The sequence below is a fragment of the Mytilus galloprovincialis genome, chromosome 6 (assembly GCF_965363235.1).
Source record: "Mytilus galloprovincialis chromosome 6, xbMytGall1.hap1.1, whole genome shotgun sequence".
In the NCBI taxonomy this organism is placed as follows: domain Eukaryota; kingdom Metazoa; phylum Mollusca; class Bivalvia; order Mytilida; family Mytilidae; genus Mytilus; species Mytilus galloprovincialis.
Window position 1 is genome coordinate 44952534 of NC_134843.1, and position 24286 is coordinate 44976819.

At 32.1% G+C, this 24286-nt stretch overlaps 1 protein-coding gene across 4 annotated transcripts in view; it reads left to right on the forward strand.

Annotated features, from left to right (window-relative positions):
• Positions 1-10839, forward strand: part of LOC143079698 (ATP-binding cassette sub-family G member 4-like) — a 42208-nt gene extending 31369 nt beyond the window's left edge. For all 4 annotated transcript variants that reach the window (XM_076255195.1, XM_076255198.1, XM_076255194.1 and 1 more), the window contains one exon: positions 2615-10839. In XM_076255195.1, coding sequence (XP_076111310.1) covers positions 2615-2846 — 232 coding nt within the window. In that variant the 3' untranslated portion in view covers positions 2847-10839. The remainder of the gene's footprint in view (positions 1-2614) is intronic.
• The last annotated feature ends 13447 nt before the right edge of the window (positions 10840-24286 follow it).

A 24286-nucleotide genomic window follows, 5' to 3' on the forward strand; every position in this document is an offset into this window, starting at 1 on the left:
AAGAAAAGTGGGGTATTCCCTGTATTCTAATTCAGTGTACACCCCAGTTTTCTGGTGTTAAAAAAAAACAGTATACAGGGACCACCTCATTTTCCTATTCATTTAATGTAATGAAATCTACAAAAGCGCACATTCTACTTGTGATAACAATGCTTTATAATGATAGCAAGTGTTTTTTAGTTAAAAAATCAAGCTTATTTCAAGTCTAATTTGATGCATAACTCACAACAAAACAATTCCTTTGTGCACCAATTCATACCTTGATCATCAATTATGAGATGACAAAAAGATACATGTATGTTAATCACTTGGGAATTGATATTCAATGAATAAAATTTTTCAATAGAAGTGAACATAATTTAGTGATGTTCAGTTACACCTAGATCATGCAGCTTAGTCAATTGATTCCTAAACAAAGATTTGTATGTTTTTTCGAGTTTTAGAAGAAACAAGGCTTCACTTTATATTCATGTTTTGTATTTCCTAAAATACTTTTAATAAGTATTTACGAATTCTACTGATGCAGTTTATAACATTAAAACGTGCCCTTTTGTAATTTTCATGCCATAAATTGAAAAAGGAAATCCCATTTAAACTTGTTTTTTTTACACCAGAAAACAGGGACGTTTCCTGAAAACAGGGAATACATGTATCCCACATTTCCTGACTTGTGCCCAACCTGTTCAAAGACAAAGTAGATAGATTTTAAAGCACGATTCAGACCATTTTTACTCAAAGTCGTTAAGATTTTATCCTTCAAACAGGAACAGAGGTTAGACACAAAGCAAATCAAGATGCACTCAGCGGGTCAAAAGATGATTCAGGTTTTTTTTTATTTTCAAAAAAGATAACCCTTGCAAACAAATCGTGTGGCAAACATTTTGTTTGTTTCCTTGATTCCGAATCTTGTAGGCGCTTTCTTGCAAAAATGCCTTGATTTAAAACGCTTGTTGACTACAACATCGGAAAGGTATCACCAAAAATCAACGCTCGTTAACTACATCATCGGAAAGATAACACCAATAACCAACATAGCAAAAAAAAAAAAAAATAGTGGACAAGAATGGCCAATAAAATTTTTCGGGTCGCAGTGATTTTACCGGGTCGGTCGTGTGAGGGGAAACAAACAATATTTTATTTTTGGTCTTAGCATCTACAACAACAATTGGTCATACCTAATCTCCTTATTTATATCTAAGGATAACCAGCATGTTTTATAGACTGAAAAAGATTCATAGCAGTTTTATTTTTGCTTTTTATGCCCCACCTACGATAGTAGAGGGGCATTATGTTTTCTGGTCTGTGGCTCCGTTCGTCTGTCCGTCCGTCCGTCCGTCTGTGGTTCCGTTCATCCGTCCAGGTTAAAGTTTTTGGTCAAGGTAGTTTTTGATGAAGCTGAAGTCCAATCAACTTGAAACTTAGTACACTTGTTGCTTATGAGATGATCTTTCTAATTTTTAAGCCAAATTAGACTTTTTGACCCCAATTTCACGGTCCACTGAACATAGAAAATGAAAGTGGGAGTTTCAGGTTAAAGTTTTTGGTCAAGGTAGTTTTTGATGAAGCTGAAGTCCAATCAACTTGAAACTTAGTACACTTGTTGCTTATGATATGATCTTTCTAATTTTAATGCCAAATTAGATAATTACCCAATTTCACGGTCCATGGAACATGGAAAAGGATAGTGCGAGTGGGGCATCCGTGTACTTTGGACACATTCTAGTTACTACAGTAATATTAGAGCTTCAACTGCAAAAGTCCAAGTGTTTGTAAACTATTTTGCCCACTATTCATTTTAGATTTGAAATAAAATCAATGCAAAGATCTTTAAAATCATAAATTTCATATAAATAAACCTTCTCCTATAAGGCTATAATACAGTTAAGACAAACAACATGATACTTAATAGACAACTACGAAAAATGCCTACTCTAAGACAGATTACACAAATATTGTTGGGTTGTATAAGTCTTATGATATGAATTAAAATGTTAAATACAATAGATGTCAATGAGACTGCAACTTAGCAACACTAAAAAACCAATGTCATCTTTACTTCAGTACAGCAATAAACAAATATCTTTACAATATGTCAATTCTTTTATGATCATAAGTTTAACAAAAATGAGTTCTTTGAAAACTATAAAACTTTTAATAAATATTGAATTTCTAAAGAACAAAACAAAACAAAAGATTTAACTTAAGACAACCACTGACTTCCTGATTGAGGATGAATGAACATGTGGGTGAGTTATACAAGTTTTTATGAGGACTCAACACTCACCCCTTTAATCGTCTTCAGTAGAATAACAAAAGCGTAATGAAAACAAAAATTTGGTTCAAATAAAAGTCGGTACTCAACAGTATATTATCATTGTTGGTACAATATAAAACATTTTAATCGCCTTTGAAATCTGTATAGAAGCAATTACTTCAGAAAGACACCTTTCCCTTGAAACTGGTGTTAGTTTATAAAAAAAATCATGAAATAGATTTGTCATTCTTTAAATTATTATGCTAATATAATCTTCTCCTTATGCTAAAAAAATCTTGTATACGTTTTGTTTTCAAATATGTTTTCATAAAATTAAAATTTAAACATTTGACTTTACAGATACTCATTTGAAGGTATACTTCATGCTATATATGGATTTGATCGTGAGAATTTAGACTGTTCTGAGGACCATATATTGAAATGTCAGTTCAATGAACCAAAAGACATTCTTGAACAATGGGATGTAGAAAATGTATTCTTTGTGGATTTCATTGTTCTATGTGCATTTTTTGTGTTATTGAGAGTCGGCTGTTATTTTGTATTGAGATGGAGAGTTAAGTCAGAGAGATAAACATCGATGGAATATTATTATAAGATGACAGGGCAAAGAAAATCTAAGTCAATATTTATATAAAATACTGATAATGTTTATCTTGTCAAGATTTAATTAGGATTTATGCACACTTACCACATACAGACTTGATATACACACTAACTTTGGTTTTTATATAAACACATACTTTTCATATTTCTTGAAGCAAAAGAACACCATTCATTTGTATTTGATGTGTCTCCAGTTCTTAAAGTATTATATTAAAGTTTTTAAATGTAGGTCTTGCTTATATTCACTACAAATATAGTTAGATTTTCTATAAATAAATAAGCTATTCACAAAATTTACCAGCACATCTATTTTAATAGAAATAGATAGTATTGTGTAAAAATTAAGATAGTTTGTTTTAAGAAAAATTAGGTACTCACTTAATCAATACATACTGCAAATTTCTTGATGAATTATTTTATATTCTGAATTAACAAAGAATATCATGTATTTCATATAAAATTACATGAAAAAATAAATACATGTTTAGTTACAGTGAAACCACTTAACAGTCCGTTGACAATTCATTTTATTTATTTTTTTGGTTGTAGAACAAATAAGTGTCATTTGTCAATTGTTTGAATGTATGATGAAGTCAGAATATATTCAGCAAAAACCATTGATCTAATTAAAATTCATTTTAAAATTATAGTGTTTATATATTCTTGTCCTCTCATACTTTTTTATACGACCGCAAAATTTGAAAAATTTTTCGTCGTATATTGCTATCACGTTGGCGTCTGCGTCGTCGTCGTCGTCCGGCGTCCGAATACTTTTAGTTTTCGCACTCTAACTTTAGTAAAAGTGAATGGAAATCTATGAAATTTTAACACAAGGTTTATGACCACAAAAGGAAGGTTGGGATTGATTTTGGGAGTTTTGGTCCCAACATTTTAGGAATTAGGGGCCAAAAAGGGCCCAAATAAGCATTTTCTTGGTTTTCGCACTATAACTTTAGTTTAAGTGAATAGAAATCTATGAAATTTTGACACAAGGTTTATGACCACAAAAGGAAGGTTGGGATTGATTTTGGGGGTTTTGGTTCCAACAGTTTAGGAATTAAGGGCCAAAAAAGGGCCCAAATAAGCATTATTCTTGGTTTTCGCACAATAACTTTAGTATAAGTAAATAGAAATCAATGAAATTTTAGCACAAGGTTTATGACCACAAAAGGAAGGTTGGGATTGATTTTTGGAGTTGAGGTCACAACAGTTTATGAATTAGGGGCCAAAAAGGGGCCCTATTAAGCATTATTTTTGGTTTTTGCACCATAACTTTAGTATAAGTGAATAGAAATCTATGAAATTTAAACACAAGGTTTATGACCATAAAAGGAAGGTTGGGTTTGATTTTGGGAGTTTTGGTCATAACAGTTTAGGAATAAGGGGCCCAAAGGGTCCAAAATTGAACTTTGTGTGATTTCATCAAAAATTGAATAATTGGGGTTCTTTGATATGCCGAATCTAACTATGTATGTAGATTCTTAATTTTTGGTCCCGTTTTCAAATTGGTCTACATTAAGGTCCAAAGGGTCCAAAATTAAACTTAGTTTGATTTTAACAAAAATTGAATCCTTGGGGTTCTTTGATATGCTGAATTTAAAAATGTACTTAGATTTTTAATTATTGGCCTAGTTTTCAAGTTGGTCCAAATGGGGGTCCAAAATTAAACTTTGTTTGATTTCTTCAAAAATTGAATAAATGGGTTCTTTGATATGCCAAATCTAACTGTGTATGTAGATTCTTAATTTTTGGTCCAGTTTTCAAATTGGTCTACATTAAGGTCCAAAGGGTCCAAATTAAACTAAGTTTGATTTTAACAAAAATTAAATTCTTGGGCTTATTTGATATGCTTTATCTAAATATGTACTTTGATTTTTGATTATGGGCCCAGTTTTCAAGTTGGTCCAAATCAGGATTCCATATCAAGTATTGTGCAATAGCAAGAAATTTTCAATTGCACAGTATTGCACAATAGCAAGAAATATCTAATTGCACAATATTGTGCAATAGCAATTAATTTTCAATTGGAGTTATCTTTCTTTGTATAGAATAGTAGTTGATAATATATGTTGGAAATTTGCCAGACATGACTATGATGTCATTTTCTATTTTTATTTGCCAATAACTTTATGTAAATAACTTCATTGGAAATTTGCCAATATAAAATGTTGCTGATGAAGCTTTTTTTCCTTATCTTATCTAAAATGTTTTAGATAATGTATGTTGGAAATTTGCCAGACATGACTATGATGTCATTTTCTATTTTTATTTGCCAATAACTTTATGTAAATAACTTCATTGGAAATTTGCCAATATAAAATGTTGCTGATGAAGTTTTTTTTATTGTTTTATACAATAAACAATGTATATTCACTTTTACTACCAACCAATCTTTACCATTCAGTGATAACAAGCACTTTATTTTACATTTTAATATTTTATGATGTATTTAAAAGAGTAGTTATTGTTGCAAACTCCATTAGAAATTTGAATTGATATCAGTTTTGGAAAAAGGGAAACGGGGATGTGAAAAAAGGGGGGGGGGGGGTTTAAATTTTTCTCATTTCAGATTTCATAAATAAAAAGAAAATTTCTTCAAACATTTTTTTGAGAGGATTAATATTCAACAGCATAGTGAATTGCTCAAAGGCAAAAAAAAACTTTCAAGTTCATTAGACCACATTCATTCTGTGTCAGAAACCTATGCTGTGTCAACTATTTAATTTTAGATTTAAATAAGAAGAAATCTTTAATTGATTTGTAAAATCTTGACATTTGTTTTGTGTAAAAAAACCCATGTAATGTCAAAAATTTGATCACAATCCAAATTCAGAGCTGTATCACGCTTGAATGTTTTGTCCATACTTGCCCCAACTGTTCAGGGTTCGACCTCTGCGGTCGTATAAAGCTGCGCCCTGCGGAGCACCTGGTGTATTTTTAATTTGATTTGATGTTCATTATGATGCAAAGTATCATGTTTTTCATATTGCCCATAACTTTTGGAAATCAGACATTATAATTGAATTGGGCAAATATTAATTGAGAGTTTGTTTGTAATGTTAGACATACATGTACATTGTTTTTGATGATTAGTCAATTATTTTTTTCTGTCACACACACATTTGAAGATATGACCAAATGTCAGAAAAACTGTAATTAAACACAGGTTGTTTAGAAAAATTTGCAGCTATAAATCACAAGTTATTTGATTTCTCATTTCTATTTTTATATGAATCAGGTTATAGAACAATGTTAACAGTTCTGTATTGCAAAATATTTTGTTTTGTTACCAAAGATGTAAATTTGAATCAATGAAAATTAAATCAAACTTGGCAATTCAGGACAAAAGAGCTGTTGATAAAAAGGTAATAATTTATAATCATCAACACTGCAAACATTATAGAGAGCCATAATGCCTATTGAAAATTTGCTATGAAATTCTTAGTTGTTGTGTAATATAGATTAGAAAAAAAAAAACTCATTTGACTTCCACATACTTCATTTGTATTGAAAGGATCTATGAATTTATCATTATGAAGGAAGTTTGAAATAAATTTGCATGATTTAGTTATTTTCATTTACAGAAAAGAATATTTTAAAAATCTTTATATCATGAATTATAAATGTGTATTTTCAATGTTTAAACAAAATGATATTTGATAGTGTTTACCTGTAGAATATACATATTTTACATATAATTACAGAGTTATCTCCACAATGTAAAAATTCTTGCAATGGTGGTTCAAACAAAACCATAATTTTTCATTTGTAACAAATATGAAATATATGTTTACTCTACAGTTTATCTAAAGTGTTTTGCCCATTCAGATTTCTGGTATGTTTGTCCATGTGGTAAGCTTAAGACTTGTGATCAGTTTCTGTATATCATAATTCCATACTGTTGATTTGTCCAACATTTTTTTTACAGGTGAAATATTGAAATTTCACCAGATTAATATAAAATTTGATGTTAATTGCTGATGTGATATACTTACTGAGATTGATATTGAGTGAAGTTCCATTGTTTTTACAACATTATTTTTCTATTTAAACCAACTTTCCTGTTTGAATTTCATACAATATGTGAAATTATATGGAGATTATATGATCCTGTCCACTCAGACATGGTGTATTGACATGAATATTTCATAGTTCACATTTGAAGTTTATTATTAAGTCAGTTGAAGAGTTTTAGGTTATTGGTTGTTGTTACTAACAAACACTGTCAAACAGGTTGTTTAGTTGTTATTTTGTCAGTTTGTTCATGATTTGATTGGTTAAGAATAACAAATGTCACTCTTTCAATAACTAGTGAAAAAAGGTTTTGTTGTTTTCATTGATGAACAAGCAAGCTGAACTTCAATTCTAGGTACCCACTCAAGAGAAATGCTGTAAATGTTTTTTGTTGCAATCATATATATTACGTTGACCATGACCAATATGTAATAATGAATTGTTACTTACTATTATTGATAAGAGGTATATTGTTTTGTTGTAAATATTTTTTTGTTGTTGTACAAGATGGACTTTTTACATCATTATATAAATAGAGAGTGGTGTGGGAATTTGTTTGCAAAAAGATAATCAAATATTTAAACAAGTTAAGGCACTGTTTTTTGTCAATAAGCTGTACTAAACATTTTCATTTCACCCTGTAATTGCATAGTTTGTTGAATGCATTGTTTCTAAGCATGCATTACTCTTGAATAATGAGGTTAAAAGGTCTACAACTTAAAACAAAACACAAAAAAAATCTGGTTTCTTCATTTTTCTTTTTAAAAATATTTCTAATGAGGCAATCAATAAATGTTATAAATTGTTTCATATTAAACTGTCCTGTACATGGTTTCTACTAAAATATATGAGCCATACTTTGGAAAACTTGAGACAGACTATCGCAATGTTCTGCTCCAAGATAATGTAGTATTAGTGTTCGAATTTTGATTCTTGGATATTTTGAGTTGCTACTATTTTGAAAAGATTACAGCTTGAATAAAAAAGGAATGAATGTTCACCGACAATTCAGATGAATTTAACTTCATTTTGAAAATAAGTATCACAAACACTACTTTGCGGATCGTCCATTGGCTGAAGAGAAAATCAAAAGAAATCTACGTGAGACAGCGTTTCATTCATAAATATTTCATGAAGGAACATTTTCCCGCCCTATATTTTACTATGTACGATATTTACAACTGTTTGTTATTGAATAAGTAAAAGCCCGAGTGTATCAAAAGAGTCAGGTATGCGAGAACAAGTTGATATTTGACCAAGTTGTCTGATAATTGACAAGTGATAATGGTTTGAATTATTTTAACAATACACAGGTGATAGAATATAAAATAATTGATAATTATATGGCTAATGTCTCACGCCAAGGATGAGTAAAGGTAAATACCGGCTTTAATAGAAAAGTGCATTGGTTTTGTCAAACTGACATCGATCTGAAAGTTTTGATGCCAAAAATCATTCGAAAACTTTTGATTCTGTTATTTAAATACTAGCTGTTTCACATTCCAATGTGGATATAAGAGCCTTCCCTCGTTCAGTATGCTCAAGTGGATCAAACTGACAACAGAAAAACATTGTCTTAATGGCAATTAGTATAATAGCATCCCTATAATTTAAAAGCAACCGAGTCATCATCTACTTCTTAGAATATTATAGTTCAGTATATCAAGACCGAGATTAAGCTAAAGACAAGTGCTGTAGAAATTATTAAAATGATTTAATAACATTTGTCCATGTACCAGCAAAATGACTTTCTTGGTACTTAACAATGCAGTGGCAGATCCAGAACTTTTTATCCTCACACTTTATTCCTGGAGCAGTATGATTCTTTAAGATTGACCTATAATTAACAATGGGTCATTATAACACAGAGGCAATGATTACTAGTATATCAAATAAATGGCTTAAAACAAAAACCTCAAATGTCATTGCCGCAATGGTAAATTAGACAGCAGCAACTTAAATGTGTTACAGGGTTATAAGAACCTCAGATCAACATTGTATGAATCTAGTTTATATAAATTTTTTATTTCCGAGATCATACTACGATTGTTATGCCCCCACCATATTGAGTTTATCCTTGTTTTTTTCTGTTAGTATGTACGTCCCTTACTTGTACGTACGTCCATACATCCAAAAATTGATTTCTGTTTCTTACTTTAGTTTGCCTGAACCAAATTTTATGAAACTTATATGCAATGCTTATAACCACAAAACACAAGTCAAGTTTGAATTTTGTTGGCGTCACTTTTACAATTCTAGATGTGAAGGGGTAAAATTTTCAGTATACCCTATCAAGTATATATATACCCTTATATATAAGTTTGACTTGTAGCTTTCTTCGGTTATACGTTTATCAGGTGAACATAAAAACGGTCTTTGGATTTAGAAGTATAGATATATAAAATAAGAATGTGTCCATAGTTATGATAGTACACAGATGCCCAATCCGCACTATCATTTTCTATGTTCAGTGGACCGTGAAAATGGAGTAAAAACTCTAATTTTGCATTAAAATTAGAAAGATTATATCATAGGAAACATGTGTACTAAATTTCAAGTTGATTGGACTACAACTTCATCAAAACTACCCCGACCAAAAACTTTAACCTGAATGGCACAGACGAACGGACGGACGGACGGACGAACGAACGGACGCACAGACCAGAAAACATAATGCCCATAAATGGGGCATAAAAAGTAATTTTTGGAAATTGCTGGCGAAACAATGGTTTAGTTTGAAAAATCAAAACTGTGATTAAATACATATTTGAAATAATCCACATCTATAACCTATTTGAAATAATACACATATACAGTTGCAAACTTTCCAGAGGTGCTATCCAGCACTTTGATTATATATCTAATTGACTTAAGATACCCCATATATTAGCAGCCAGTTTCACAGTATATAGATATATATAATTAACTGAACATACCTGGAAAAAAAGATTGATTAGATTGTGTTGAAAAAGGTGATGAAATGAAAAGTAGGGATTTGTTTGTATGAAATAAAAGCAATGTTTTGATTTTTATAGACAAAGTATTTACAGCATTAACTTGTTATATGTTAAACAATGTTCATGCAAGTGGTCAGTTTTATTTAGACTTTATAAAAGCTTTAAAAAAAAAATGGGAAGCTGTTGAAATAAGATTTGCACAAGTGATATAGCTTTATGTTGATTGAAACTGCATTAAACAAGCAAAAAGATTTGTTAAAGAACTTCAAGAATTGATCACTTGCAAGAAAACATGGTAAACATGAGCATGGGTTACATTGCAATGTATTAATAATAAAGCAAACTACATATAGAGAATTTTTAATTATCTATATTATAATTGGAGAAGAATTTTTTTAATTTGTTTGAAGATGTCCAACAAGAAAGTGCAATATTGTTAGTTTAATATATTTTTCAGTAGACTTGTTACCATGTATTTTTGCTTGTTTTCAAAATATGTTAAAAGATATGGATTTTTAATGTTATAAATATTTCTTAAATATATGACTCTAAAGTTAATGTCTATTTTATAGCTTAGAAATGTTTCCCTCCTCCAGATATTTGTGATTTATTTATGGTGAATCTATTATTTTTGCAGAAATAAAATTGTTTAAGACATTTATTGATACAAATCTTCACGATATATAACTATGAATTTCAAATAAAATTTTATGTATATAGCAATCTATTTTCATTTAAACAAAAAACAGTTAAAATTATTCACTTACTTGTTCTAGATCTTTTGTTCTAGATCTCCTATCACATAAAAATTTAATTGCTTTGTTTAACCATTTTAAGATGTTCTAGTTACATAAAACAGAACTTTTTTATTTCATTAGAACGTTTAAGATGTATATTATGTAGACAGTTTGAGATTGTTAATGAAAAAAATCTTGTTATTACTTCATCTGTGATGTAATTTCTTTAAATATTTATAAAGGTTTTAATTATTTTTAGTTTTTGTCTGACCTGATACAAATATTGCTTAAAGCTCAGACATAGGAATACTATTTCAGTATTTTGGATTTTGATTCTGTTAACTTCTTTTAAAGGAATTTATTATTTCAGTAGTAAGAAGAGCTCGTTTATATGTGAGTACTCTCACATCTGTACTTAAGTACTTAAGTGTCTTTTTGTTGTTGGGATGTACAAGTATCAGGCCACATCCACTCTGTGTTTTTGTTTGATGTACATGTATTTCTATTTGTATCTTCCTGATGAGTAAAACTTTTTCGACTGATTTTTATCGAGACTACGACTTTTGTCTCAGAAAACTCAACATAGGGATAGTGATCTGGCGGTGGAGTTAAATAACTTCTTAGAAGTTAGATATTTTAGAAGTTGGAAGTCCTGGATGCTTAATACTTTGTATAAAGATGCCTTAATTTAGGAAATTTATGTCTGTCACATGTCCATTGTTCTTGACTTCATTTCCATGGTTCAGTGATTACTTGAAAAAAAGTTAAGATTTTTTTGTAATGTTAATTTCTCTCTTATTATGAGTTATAGGATACATAAATTTGGTATGTGTCACCTGCCAGTCAGACAGGTTTCACTTGACATCAATCTCATTTCATGAGGGGGTAGGACCTTTATCAGGACTCTGGGATTGGGTGTTTTTAAGCTCAGGATTTCAGGATTGATCCTTTTGTGATCCGGGAATTCTTTTTTCAAATTTTGAGATGTCAGGATTTAAATTTCTTTGAAATAAAGACTTTGGGATTCCATGTTTTTAAGACCGGGAATTTTAGATCAGGACCCCTCCTAACCCCCTTCTTTCATGTATTAGTTTTGGTGGTCAAGTTCGTATCTCAGATACTACAAGCAATAGGTTACTATATTTTGGGTATGGAAGGATTGTAAGGTGTACATGCCCAACTGGCAGATGTCATCTGACCTTGACATCATTTTCATTGTTTAGTAGTTATAAAAAAGTTTTTGTGTTTTGGTCTGTTGTTCTTATACTGTATGCAATAGGTCTTCTATATTTGGTGTATGGAATGAATGTAAGGTGTACATGTCCAACTGTCAGGTGTCATCTGACCTTGACCTCATTTTCTTGGTTCCGTGGTCAAGCAATTTATTCCATTTGTAAAAGGGTACACGATGCTTATTACAAAAAAGTTCAAATTTGGGTAGTGTCACATTTACAGTTCTTCGAATTGTGACTCTTTTAAAATTATATGCAAGCAGGGGCATCATCTCTGTCCCATGAACACATTGCCCATTTATTTATATAAACAATCTTGTTATTTGTATATACTGGTCTTACAGTGAGAGAAATTTGTTTGCACCAAAAATGAGTCTTTAGGGCCACAACTTATTTGCACCATTAGTTTAAAAAACAAGAAACCTAGCTTAGAGCCTACAGTTTACGTAATATAAGATTGCACCAATTCTTAGATAAAATTGGATTTCAAGTTTACACCAATTGAATGCTGTTTTTGGAGAAAAGAAACTGTCTACAATTCAATCTAATTAAAAACCGATCTCTCATCTCTCCCGTTTTCTGATATGTCGCATGTGAGATATAACAAAACCCGCTTTGAAGTCACATGTGAAAAAGTAATAGAGTACTGAACACCGGATGACCGTAAGTTCTTATGGATTTAAGTTTACACACTGACATGTCACAAATGCCTTAATGATCGCAATTCAATTTATTTTGAAGGTCTGTAAGATTTATAAAACTAGAGGCTCTTAAGACCCTGTGTCGCTCACCTTGGTCTATGTGCATACATGTATTAAACAAAGGACACAGATGGATTCATGACAAAATTGTGTTTTGATGATGGTGATGTGTTTGTAGATCTTACTTTACTGAACATTCTTGTTTCTTACAATTTCCTCTATCTATAATAAACTTGGCCCTTTAGTTACACAGAGGAAAATATTTTGTAAAAATATTTCAAAAATTTATAAAATTAATGAAAATTGTTAAAAATTGACTATAAAGGGCAATAACTCCGTAAGGGGTCAACTGACCATTTAGGTCATGTTGACTTATTTGTAGATCTTACTTTTCTGAACATTATTGCTGTTGACAGTTTATCTCTATCTATAATAATATTCAAGATAATAACTTAAAACAGCAAAATTTCTTTAAAAATTACCAATTGTGGGGCAGCAACCCATTGTCCAATTCATCTGAAAATTTCAGGGCAGTTAGATCTTGACTAGATAAACAATTTTACTATATGTGTCTGATTTGCTCTAAATGCTTTGGTTTCAGAGTTATAAGCCAAAATCTACATTTTACCCCTATGTTCTATTTTTAGCCATGGTGGCCATCTTGGTTGGTTGACCGGGTCCCCGCACACATTTTTAAAACAAGATACTCCAATGATGATTGTGGCTTAGTTTGGTAAAATTTGGCTTAGTAATTTCAGAGGAGAAGATTTTTGTAAAAGACTACGAAAAATTGGTAAAAAATGACTATAAAGGGCAATAACTCCTTAAGGGGTCAACTGACCATTTTGATCATGTTGACTTATTTGTAGATCTTACTTTGCTGAACATTATTGCTGTTTACAGTTTATCTCTATCTATAATAGTATTCAAGATAATAACCAAAAACGGCAAAATTTCCTTAAAATTACCAATTCATGGATAGCAACCCAACAAAGGGTTGTCCGATTAATCTGAAAATTTCAGGGCAGTTAGATCTTGACCTGATGAACAATTTTACTACGTGTCAGATTTGCTCTAAATGCTTTGGTTTCAGAGTTATAAGCCAAAATCTACATTTTCCCCCTATGTTCTATTTTTATACGACCACAAAAATTGAGAATTTTTTGGTCGTATATTGGTATGATGTTGGCGTCGTCGTCTGCTTCGTCGTTGTCGTTGTCGTCGTCCGAATACTTTTAGTTTTCTCACTCTAACTTTAGTAAAAGTGAATAGAAATCTATGAAATTTTAACACAAGGTTTAGGACCACAAAAGGAAGGTTGAGAATGATTTTGGGAGTTTTGGTTCTTATATTTTAGGAATAAGGGGCCAAAAAGGGCCCAAATAAGCATTTTCTTGGTTTTTGACTATAACTTTAGTTTAAGTAAATAGAAATCTATGAAATTTTTACACAAGGTTTATGACCACAAAAAGAAGGTTGGGATTGATTTTGGGAGTTTTAGTTCAAACAGTTTAGGAATTAGGGGCCAAAAAAGGGCCCAAATAAGCATTATTCTTGGTTTTCGCACAATAACTTTAGTATAAGTTAATAGAAATCAATGAAATTTTGACACAAGGTGTATGACCACAAAAGGAAGGTTGGGATTGATTTTAGGAGTTGAGGTCTGAACAGTTTAGGAATTAGGGGCCAAAAAAGGGCCCAAGTAAGCATTATTCTTGGTTTTCGCACCATAACTTTAGTAAAAGTAAATAGAAATCAATGAAATTTAAACACAAGGTTCATGACCACTAAAGGAAGGTTGGGTTTGATTTTGGGAGTTTTGGTCCCAACAGTTTAGGAATAAGGGGCCCAAAGGGTCCAAAATTAAACTTAGTTTGATTTTAACAAAAATTGAATCCTTGGGGTTCTTTGATATGCTGAATCTAAAAATGTACTTAGATTTTTGATTATTGGCCCAGTTTTCAAGTTGGTCCAAATCGGGGTCCAAAATTAAACTTTGTTTCATTTCATCAAAAATTGAATAATTGGGGTTCTTTGATATGCCAAATCTAACTGTGTATGTAGATTCTTAATTTTTAGTCCCGTTTTCAAATTGGTCTACATTAAAGTCCAAAGGGTCCAAAATTAAACTAAGTTTGATTTTAACAAAACATGAATTCTTGGGCTTTTTTGATATGCTGAATCTAAACATGTACTTAGATTTTTGATTATGGGCCCAGTTTTCAAGTTGGTTCAAATCAGGATCCAAAATTATTATATTAAGTATTGTGCAATAGCAAGAAATTTTCAATTGCACAATATTCAGCAATAGTAAGAAATCTTCAATTGCACAGTATTGTGCAATAGCAAGAAATTTTCAATTGCTCAGTATTGCACAATAGCAAGAAATCTTCAATTGCACAGTATTGTGCAATAGCAAATATTTTCAATTGCACAGTATTGCGCAATAGCAAGAAATATCTAATTGCACAATATTATGCAATTGCAAGAAATTTTCAATTGATTGGAGTTATCTTTCTTTGTCCAGAATAGTAGTTGAATCAACTTAAATCATTGTTTTATACAATATACAATGTATATTCACTTTTACTACCAACTGATAAATTAAAACAATCTTTACCATTCAGTGATAACATGCAAGCACCTTTTGTTACATTTTAATATTTTATGATGTATTTAAATGAGTAGTTATTGTCTAACTCCATTAGAAATTTGAATTGAGATCAGTTTTGGAAAAAGGGAAAGGGGGATGTGAAAAAGAAATGGGGGGGGGGGGGGGGGGGGTTAAATTTTTCTTATTTCAGATTTCTTAAATAAAAAGAAAAGAAATTTCTTCAAACATTTTTTTGAGAGGATTAATATTCAACAGCATAGTGAATTGATCAAAGGCAAAAAATATTTTAAGTTCATTAGAGTAAGACCACATTCATTCTGTGTCCGAAACCTATGCTGTGTCAACTATTAATCACAATCCAAATTTAGAGGAATCCAGCTTGAATGTGTCCTTACTTGCCCCAACCGTTCAGGGTTCAACCTCTGCGGTCGTATAAAGCTGCGCCCTGCGGAGCATCTGGTTAGCCATGGCGACCATCTTGGTTGGTTGGCCGGGTCACCGGACACATTTTTTAAACTAGATACTCCAATGATGATTGTGTCTAAGTTTGGTAAAATTTGGCCAAGTAGTTTCAGAGACGATTTTTGTAAAAAGTTAACAGACGACGACGGACGACGGATGCAAAGTGATGAGAAAAGCTCACTTGGCCCTTTGGGCCAGGTGAGCTAAAAATTGGTCACAGAAACTTTACCGATTGTTTATGGAACCATTTAAGTAGAGGTCAAATGAATCCTACCAGGCAGACATGAACACATTCTAAGTTCACGGTCACATGAATCTCATGTGGCCAAAGGAAAAATGATATAGAAATGAAGTAGCTTTTGGCTTTGTTTATCTAGTCAATATTTATCTGCTCTAAAATTTTCAGATGAATTGGACAATGGGTTGTTGGGTTGCTGCCTCACAATTGGTAATTTTTTAAAGAAATTTTGCTGTTTTTAGTTATCATCTTGAATATTAGTATAGATAGAGATAAACTGTCAACAGCAATAATGTTCAGCAAAGTAAGTTCTACAAATAAGTCAACATGACCTAAATGGTCAGTTGACCCCTCGAAGAGTTATTGCCCGTTATAGTCAAATTTTAACACTTTTCATTAATTTTATAAATTTTTGAAATATTTTTACAAAATATTTTCCTCTGTGTAACTAAAGGGCCAAGTTTATTATAGATAGAGAAAATTGTAAGTAGCAAGAATGTTCAGTAAAGTAAGATCTACAAACACATCACCATCATCAAAATAAATTTGTCATGAATCCATCTGTGTCCTTTGTTTAATACATGTATGGACAAAGACCAAGGTGAGCGACACAGGCTCTTAAGAGCCTCTAGTTTTAAAAATCTTGCAGACCTTCAAAATAAATTGAATTGCGACCATAAAAGCATTTGTGACATGTCAGTGTGTACACTTAAAACAACAGGAATTCTTCAGTATTGAAAGAAAGTAAAACCACTGAACTCGGAGGAACGTTCCTCATAATCAAATGGAAGGATCAAAAGCTCAAACACGTCAAACGAATGGATAACAACTCAGTGTCATATGCCTGACTTGGTACAGGCATTTTCTTGTATATATTTATTTATTGAATAAATGCACATAATGGGATTGAAGGCATACAATCAACACTGATGATTTTACAATACATCATAAAAAACAATTGATAAAAGAACAAAACATTATATACATATATGTATAGAAAATGGTGGATTGAACCTGGTTTTATAGCTAGTTAAACTCTCACTTGTAAGCCAGTCGCATGAAGTTTCATTGTATTGATAACGAAGCGTGAACAAAACAAACAGACACAACAGGTAAAAATGTCAAAAATAGGGGTACAGCAGACAACATTGTATTATCATCTTATTTAATATATAAAAGCAAACAAATGCAACAAAGAAGAACAAAAAGGTATACATACATCAAATTATTATTTAACAAGCTGGTTTTGCTTTTTTATTATACAATTATGTTTATCTATGTAAAATTCGATGCAATCATAAAGGATTGAAAGATTTAAAGGGCATACGATACCAGGGGCGGATGCAGGAATTTTCGAAAGGGGGGGTGCTAACCCAGGGCAAAGGGGGTGCAGGGGGGGTGCAAAACATATGTCCCGATACAAATGCATTGATCGGCAAAAATAAAGGGGTGGGTGCGCACCCCCGGAACCCCCCCCCCTGGATCCGCCACTGGATACAGTTACTGGAAGGTAATGACGTTGCTAACATAATTTGTATTTTTCGCGACGTCAAACTATGACTTATCGGGAAACGATTCAATAAATATGCTAAATTTCGACCTCATTTACTCAAAAAGTAGCACACGAAGGAATATTTTTTTTTATAACATATTTGATTTAATCAGATAAAAACTAGTCTATATGGAAATTTTTATCAAAATGTAAACATAATGGTAAAACGGGATCAAACCTGTATCGTATGCCCTTAAAGTACTGGGACCGAATCTTACCCTAACAGAAGCCTTGTTGACCCATAAAAGAAGATGAAAAAGAAAATTGATACAAATCTTTATCATCACCCGTACCAATTATTCTAGGGTGAACCGGCAGAGGCGCGATTAAAAGGGGGGGGGGGGGCGGGCCAGCCTTTTGTGGAAAAAAATGGTACTAGTAGATTATATAGGGAATCAATGAGGCCGCATGATGACTGGAGTGGGCCTCCTCTTATGAAAATTTCTGGATCCACCACTGGTGGGTGCATGTTCACTCGAAATGCTTCAACTCCATTGAGAGAAGATTCGACTCAGTATTTACAGGTGGCGAATTTGTTTTAAGATTCCTGGACATATTAACGGTATATGGACCTACATGGCAACAGAAAAGACTGCTACAAAAGATTCAAAGAGATCAGGTGGCATTGTAGGAATAACATACTACAAGTCTGCTCTAGTTATAGAATAATATTGACACTAAGGCAGCAACCATTTGATTTTCTGGGGGGGGGGGCTATGGTTTTTTTTTCAGGACAAATTATTTTTTTCGCCTGCGGCGAAAAACAATCTATTTTTTTCGCGACAAGTCGAAAACAATTTTTTTTCTTTCAATTTTAGCATTACATATAGTGGCAGCTGAGGGTGAAACAAACAATTTTTTTTTTCTCAGAATCAAAAACAAATTATTTTTTTCTCCAAAAACTGGAAACAAACTTTTTTTTCCAAAAAAAACCATAGCCCCCCCCCCCCCCCCCCCCCCCCCAGAAAATCAAATGGTTGCTGCCTAACCGGACATTTCCTAGCATCCTTTAGTGGTGTTTAAGCTAATGGTTGATATTGCCGCAAAAAATGCAAATTCACAGAAGGTAACAAGACCAACACACATTTATCAAATATTCATGAATGTAGAAAAAAACATAATTTTTTGCTGTATATTTATCAAATTAAAAAAAAAATGCACTATTTACGTTTCAGTCAAGGCCGTGAAAATTGGCACACATATATATATAATCTTCTTGCGTAATCAAACCAAATGTGTTTTTTTTAAAAAAAGAGGGGTCCATGAACTCGTTTTCAAGTTAAATAAGTTTGAATGATAAAAATCAGTCGAAAACTGAATCTTTTTCATAGTTGGACTTCGCGAAAATAACAATTTACGTTAGCAACGTCATTACCTCCCCTGTAACTGTATCGTATGCTCTTAGGTAAATGATTCGAAAATCCTTAAGTGAATGATCGGAATCGATATCAATTAAAAAAAGAGTGTCATCTTTTAATGACTTCATCGGTTTGACAAGATCTGACAACAGTATCATGGCGTGCCAGGGGCGGATGCAGCCATTTTGAAAGGGGGTCCAAACCCAGAACAAAGAGGGGTTCCAACTACATGTCCCTATTCAAATGCATTGATCGTAAAAAAAGGGGGGTTCCAACCCCGGAACACCCCTCCCCCTGGATCCGCCACTGCGTGCCAGAGGCGGATTTAGGGGGGGGGCAGGGGGCCCGGGCCCCCCTTTTTGGAAAAAATGGTTGCTTATATAGGAATCATTGAAGCGTGACACTGGAGCGGGCCCCCTCTTAGGTCAGTCACTGGGCCCCCACTTATGAAAATTTCTTGATCCGCCACTGCGTGCGTTACTTTATCCCGGCCTTTGAAGACAGTGGCGTAGCTGGGTCATTTTTACGTGTACGCCCGAACCTTGGCGAGGGATATGAGGGGTGCCAACCGCTCAATGTTAAAGCACCTGCTGGTAGTGGGTTCGAAAGGGACGAAGCCCCCGAAAGCTATCGAGAATGAGATACCGTAAATAATTCCTGTCAGTCAAAAATCATTGATAGCAACATACTTTTGAATCTAAATGGTTTGTTTGTTTTGGTTAAATTTTGTAATATGTTAACTTATTCATCGTGTTAAACTGGAAGCTAGCCTAATGGTCATTGGTTTTAGAGAAAACGTCCAAACCAATATTACTTTTAAATAAGTTTAAAGGGTGCCGTGAGTGAGCATACAATCGACAAAAGCACCTTTTAATGAACACGAAAAAAAATATTTCTAAGAGGTGCAATATAAAAAAAATCTTGAACACCTAGGATTTCTTCCCACAAAAAGTGAATCAATTTATCATTCCTTTAAAGGGATTTAAAAAAAATCAAAAATTTTCTTTTGATATTTTTTTCTTGATCTGGAATAAAACAGAACTGAACAGAACAAAACATATTTTATTTCCAATTAAGGGCCCACAAGGGGCATACAGAGTATACATGAATAAGGCAAAAGAATATTGATTTGCATAGATACATAGATGACATAGATACAAACAATTTTTTACATACAGTTACAATACAATTACTAACTCATATTCACTTTAATAAATTTACCAACAGCATTAAGGACCTGATTGTCTTCACAGTTTAATAAATAAATAAATTTATGCTGATTATCAAGTATAGAAAATTTGGAATTCTTTGGCAAACAAAGTCAAAGAGAGCATCTCTATCTGATTTAAGATTTTCACAGTTAGTTAAAAAATGGATTTCATCTTCAACACAGCCAGAGGAGCAATTTTTGCAAATTCTTTCATTTCGTGGAATATTTGAAAAACGACCAACTTCAATTTGAAGCTTATGAGCAGAAATACGTAATTTGCATATAGATCTTCTAAAATCAAAGTTCTTAATTAAAGAAAGATAATTTTCATAACCAAGATTCTGCTTAAATTTCACATAATTAAACAGTTTTCCATCAGAAGCCTTATTTTGGCTAGCATACCAATTGCTAAGATATTTAGTGTGAATTAATTTACTAGATATGTTCAAAAATTTATATTGTTCGAAATGTTTTACCTCTTGTTTAATTTCAAAAACTTCTAATACTTTTTTAACAAATGAGAACCAAGAAGTTATGTTAGATTTGTGAAGCTCTTGGCTGCATTTATAAGCATCTTTCAATAGACTGAATTCAGTTGTAAGATTTTCAAATCTATACCAGTATTTTACAATTGACTTTACAATATCATAATGTAAGGGGAAACGTCCCAGTTCTGATAATACAGCAAAATTGACACTCCTTTTGTGTACACCAAGTATAAATTTAGAAAATTTAAGATGGAGATTCTCACACTTAAGATTTTTAAAAATATTTTCAAGATTAAATAAGGAAGACTGTAATTTATTACAAGAGACATTATAACCTCCCCATACCTCTGAATTATATAACAGAATGGGTTTAAGGGTATGATCAAAAATATGAACACAAGATTTTATTCCAGGAGACAAATTGATAAAATCCTTTCTAAGTTTATAGTAGGCCTTAAGAGCCTTATTATAAAGTTCAGTTTTAGCTAGATGAAAACTTCCAGATGCAGTAAAATGAACACCTAAATATTTGTAATGAGCGACACAGTCAATCAAGTTCTTTTGCAGTCGAAAATTCTCCTGATTTTTCCTTCCAGCCTTATTAAAAATTATTAATTTAGTCTTTCTAATATTAACTTTCAGGCACCAGTCGGCACAATATTTTTCTAGCTGATCAAGTCTACTTTGAAGCCCTGTGGCTGATGTTGACATAATCACAATATCATCCGCATACATCAAACAATTTAATTTCTCTGAGTGCAGGGAAACTGCATCCAGACAGAAGTCAAGATAAGATGGGAAGTCATTAATAAAAGTTTTAAATAATTATTATACATATCTGATATAATATTATAAAATAAAGTACCAACTTTCATATTGATAAGCTTCAGTTTAAGACCTATATGAATTACACTGTCGAATGCTTTGCGAAAGTCTACAAAACAAGTATATAGACTACCCTCTTTACTGTGACAGTATTTGTCTATCAGTGTTTTCAAAATAAATATATGATCTGAAGTTCTGGCATTTTTTGTAAAGCCAATCTGAGAATTATGAATTAAGTTGTTTTGGTACAAAAATTTGTCAAGTCTTGTATTCAACATATTGTTGAAAAGTTTACCAATGGTACTAGTAATTGTTATACCTCTATAGTGATCTATAGTTAGATGGATCACAAGGATCATCTGATTTTAAAATTGGCGAAATAAAACCATCAGCCCAAATCTTTGGGTACACACTATTCTTGAGGCACAAATTAAATAATTTATATAAGCAACCTATCAAATATGACTGACTATATTTTAACATTTCATTTAAAATCAAATCAGGTCCACAGGCCTTGCCTGATTTTAAGCTCGCAATAGCATCAGAAATTTCTTTTTTACTAATATCATTATCTAAATCATTAAAAACTAAAAAAAATTCTTTGTCATTCAGGATCATTTCCAACTGGTTAAGTCGTGAATAAAATGTGTTATCAATTGCAGAGTGAAGATTACGAAAGTGATTGGCCCATGTATCAGAATCAATTTGTGAAGAGCAGTTTTCTTTTTTGCTATCCTGAATGTCATTTATTAATTTCCAATACTGCTTAGGGTTTTCAACTCTAAGAGTATCAAGTTTTTGTAGCATGGAATTGATAAATTGCTTATATTTAACTTTTCTACATTTATTATAGATTCTAAAATATTTATAGTATCTGCCTTTAATAACAGGATTCTTAGGATATCTTGAATAAATTTTACCTAAGGATATAACATTTTTGCTCATTTTAAAAAGATCACTATCAAACCATTTTTTCTGGGGTCTGGAACCCTTTTTATTCTTTTTTGGGGTTACCAGGGAAATTTTGGCTGCAGAAAGAAAGATATCACATAAATCCTGTGCCTTTTTGTTAATGTTTTCAGAAGAGCAATCACTATCATTAATAAGGAAAGATGAAATTGTCTGCTGGTTATCCGGTGACAAAAGTGCTTGCTGAAATTTAAGTGGGGAGTCCTAGTCCATCTAAAATTAACAGGGGCAGCATGAAGATTATTTGACTGAGTTTCTGTTATTTGATATTTAGCTAAAATTTCCCATGATATTTTACAATGACAGTCTGAGAATGTTGAGACAAACTCCGACACTCTGAAATAAAGTATCTGATTAAATAATCTTTCATTTGCTATAAGGTAATCAACAGTGCTTTGGCCATGTGTAATATTTCACGACAATCTATGAAGGTTTATAAATTGAGCATATAAAACAATTAATTGCGTAAAGAAGAGTCCGGCTATCTGTCTATCAGAAAAGAACAGAAAAATGAACGAAAACAAATGCTTTCAAAATTTTAGCTTTAGACATTAGTAATAGAAAAAGCTTCTTCGGCATTTTCATGAAATTCGATAAAGGTTCGACAAGTAGTTAATGTAATTGAGAAATAACAAAATGTAAGCCCAAACTGCGACCACTTATCAATTGCAGAAAGAAATACATTTTGTCCTTAAAATGCGGGAAAATTAAAGATATAATTGCATTTTTATATTGCTCTGAATACTCTTTTGATCATAAACAGTTTATGTCCAACTTTCGTCAGTAAAATTTCACGGAGAGTCATTCAAAAGACTTTATCCACATTCGGAACCTAAATATTGACGCCGCTTTGTCTCGCTTTTGGGACATAAATCACAGGCTCGACAAAAAAAACAAACAGCATATCGAATCTGAGCAGATAGTTAAATATAAGAAAAAGTACGTCGAATTTATAGTAGATTCAGACTTTTACAAAAGATTCGAACAAATATATTTGAGTAAATTTAGTCCCTTTTTATTCAAAATCACAATCCATTGAAAAAAAGAAGCACAAGGCTGATGTGCTTTTGACCAGTTTTTCTTATTCTATGTCGATTGTTTGTTTTATTTTCAAAATTCAAGTGTACGCCCGGGCGTTTTCAGGGCCGTAACTACATTGAGGCAAATGAGGCAAATGCCTCATGCTTTAAATTTAAAAAAAAAAAACTAAAACAAAAGATTGTTTCATATGATTGCCTTCATATCAAATTGTTTTCACTGAAGTGTCTTAATTGCAAGAAGCAAGTTCTCTTCACTCTCTGATGTCGCCCCTGCATATTTTTCGTAATCCATATTTCTATTTTACTTTTGGTTTTCAGAGTTGATGGTCTATTGTTTGTACTTCTGTGTCCCGGGTTTGTCTTTTGTTCATTTATTGTCCTACTTAATGACTAGTCTGAGTGTTGATTTTCATTTGTAAACGTGTAACACTGTGTAATGTTGCATGTCCACCGGTGTCCAGGCATTATGCGAGAAAATATTTTAAGAATCTACGATGCTACTGGACACAGATAAAAGTGGTCGTTTCTGCATGGAGAATTGAACTTGATATCAAAGAATACGAAACTGTCTTTCTGTATATAAAACCATACCCAATGGATAGCAAAATTAGATATTTTCTGTAGGTGAGATATGCACAGACGTGATAGATATCCATTATAGATATGGAAAATTGAATATCTTAATAAAAAAAAAAAATCAAAAAAAAAAATAATAACTGTATCATATACATAAGCGCCTGTGGATAAAACTAGATAGCTGACATGGTTTAAATTAAAGTAAGACCACCAAATTCCCGGTATCAAATCATTTGTTGAAAAAAACATCAATGTATTGCCATATGACCTTTTACATTCAAGGGTTAAATTTGCATTAAGTCGTGTTCAGACCCTTTAACATATGAAGTATACGTGCACGGGAGCTAATCGCACACAATGTCAATGTATAGACAAAAACACAAATGATCAATGGTCAAAGTTTTTATTCCTGTTCTTCATCTTGATAGTTGCTGG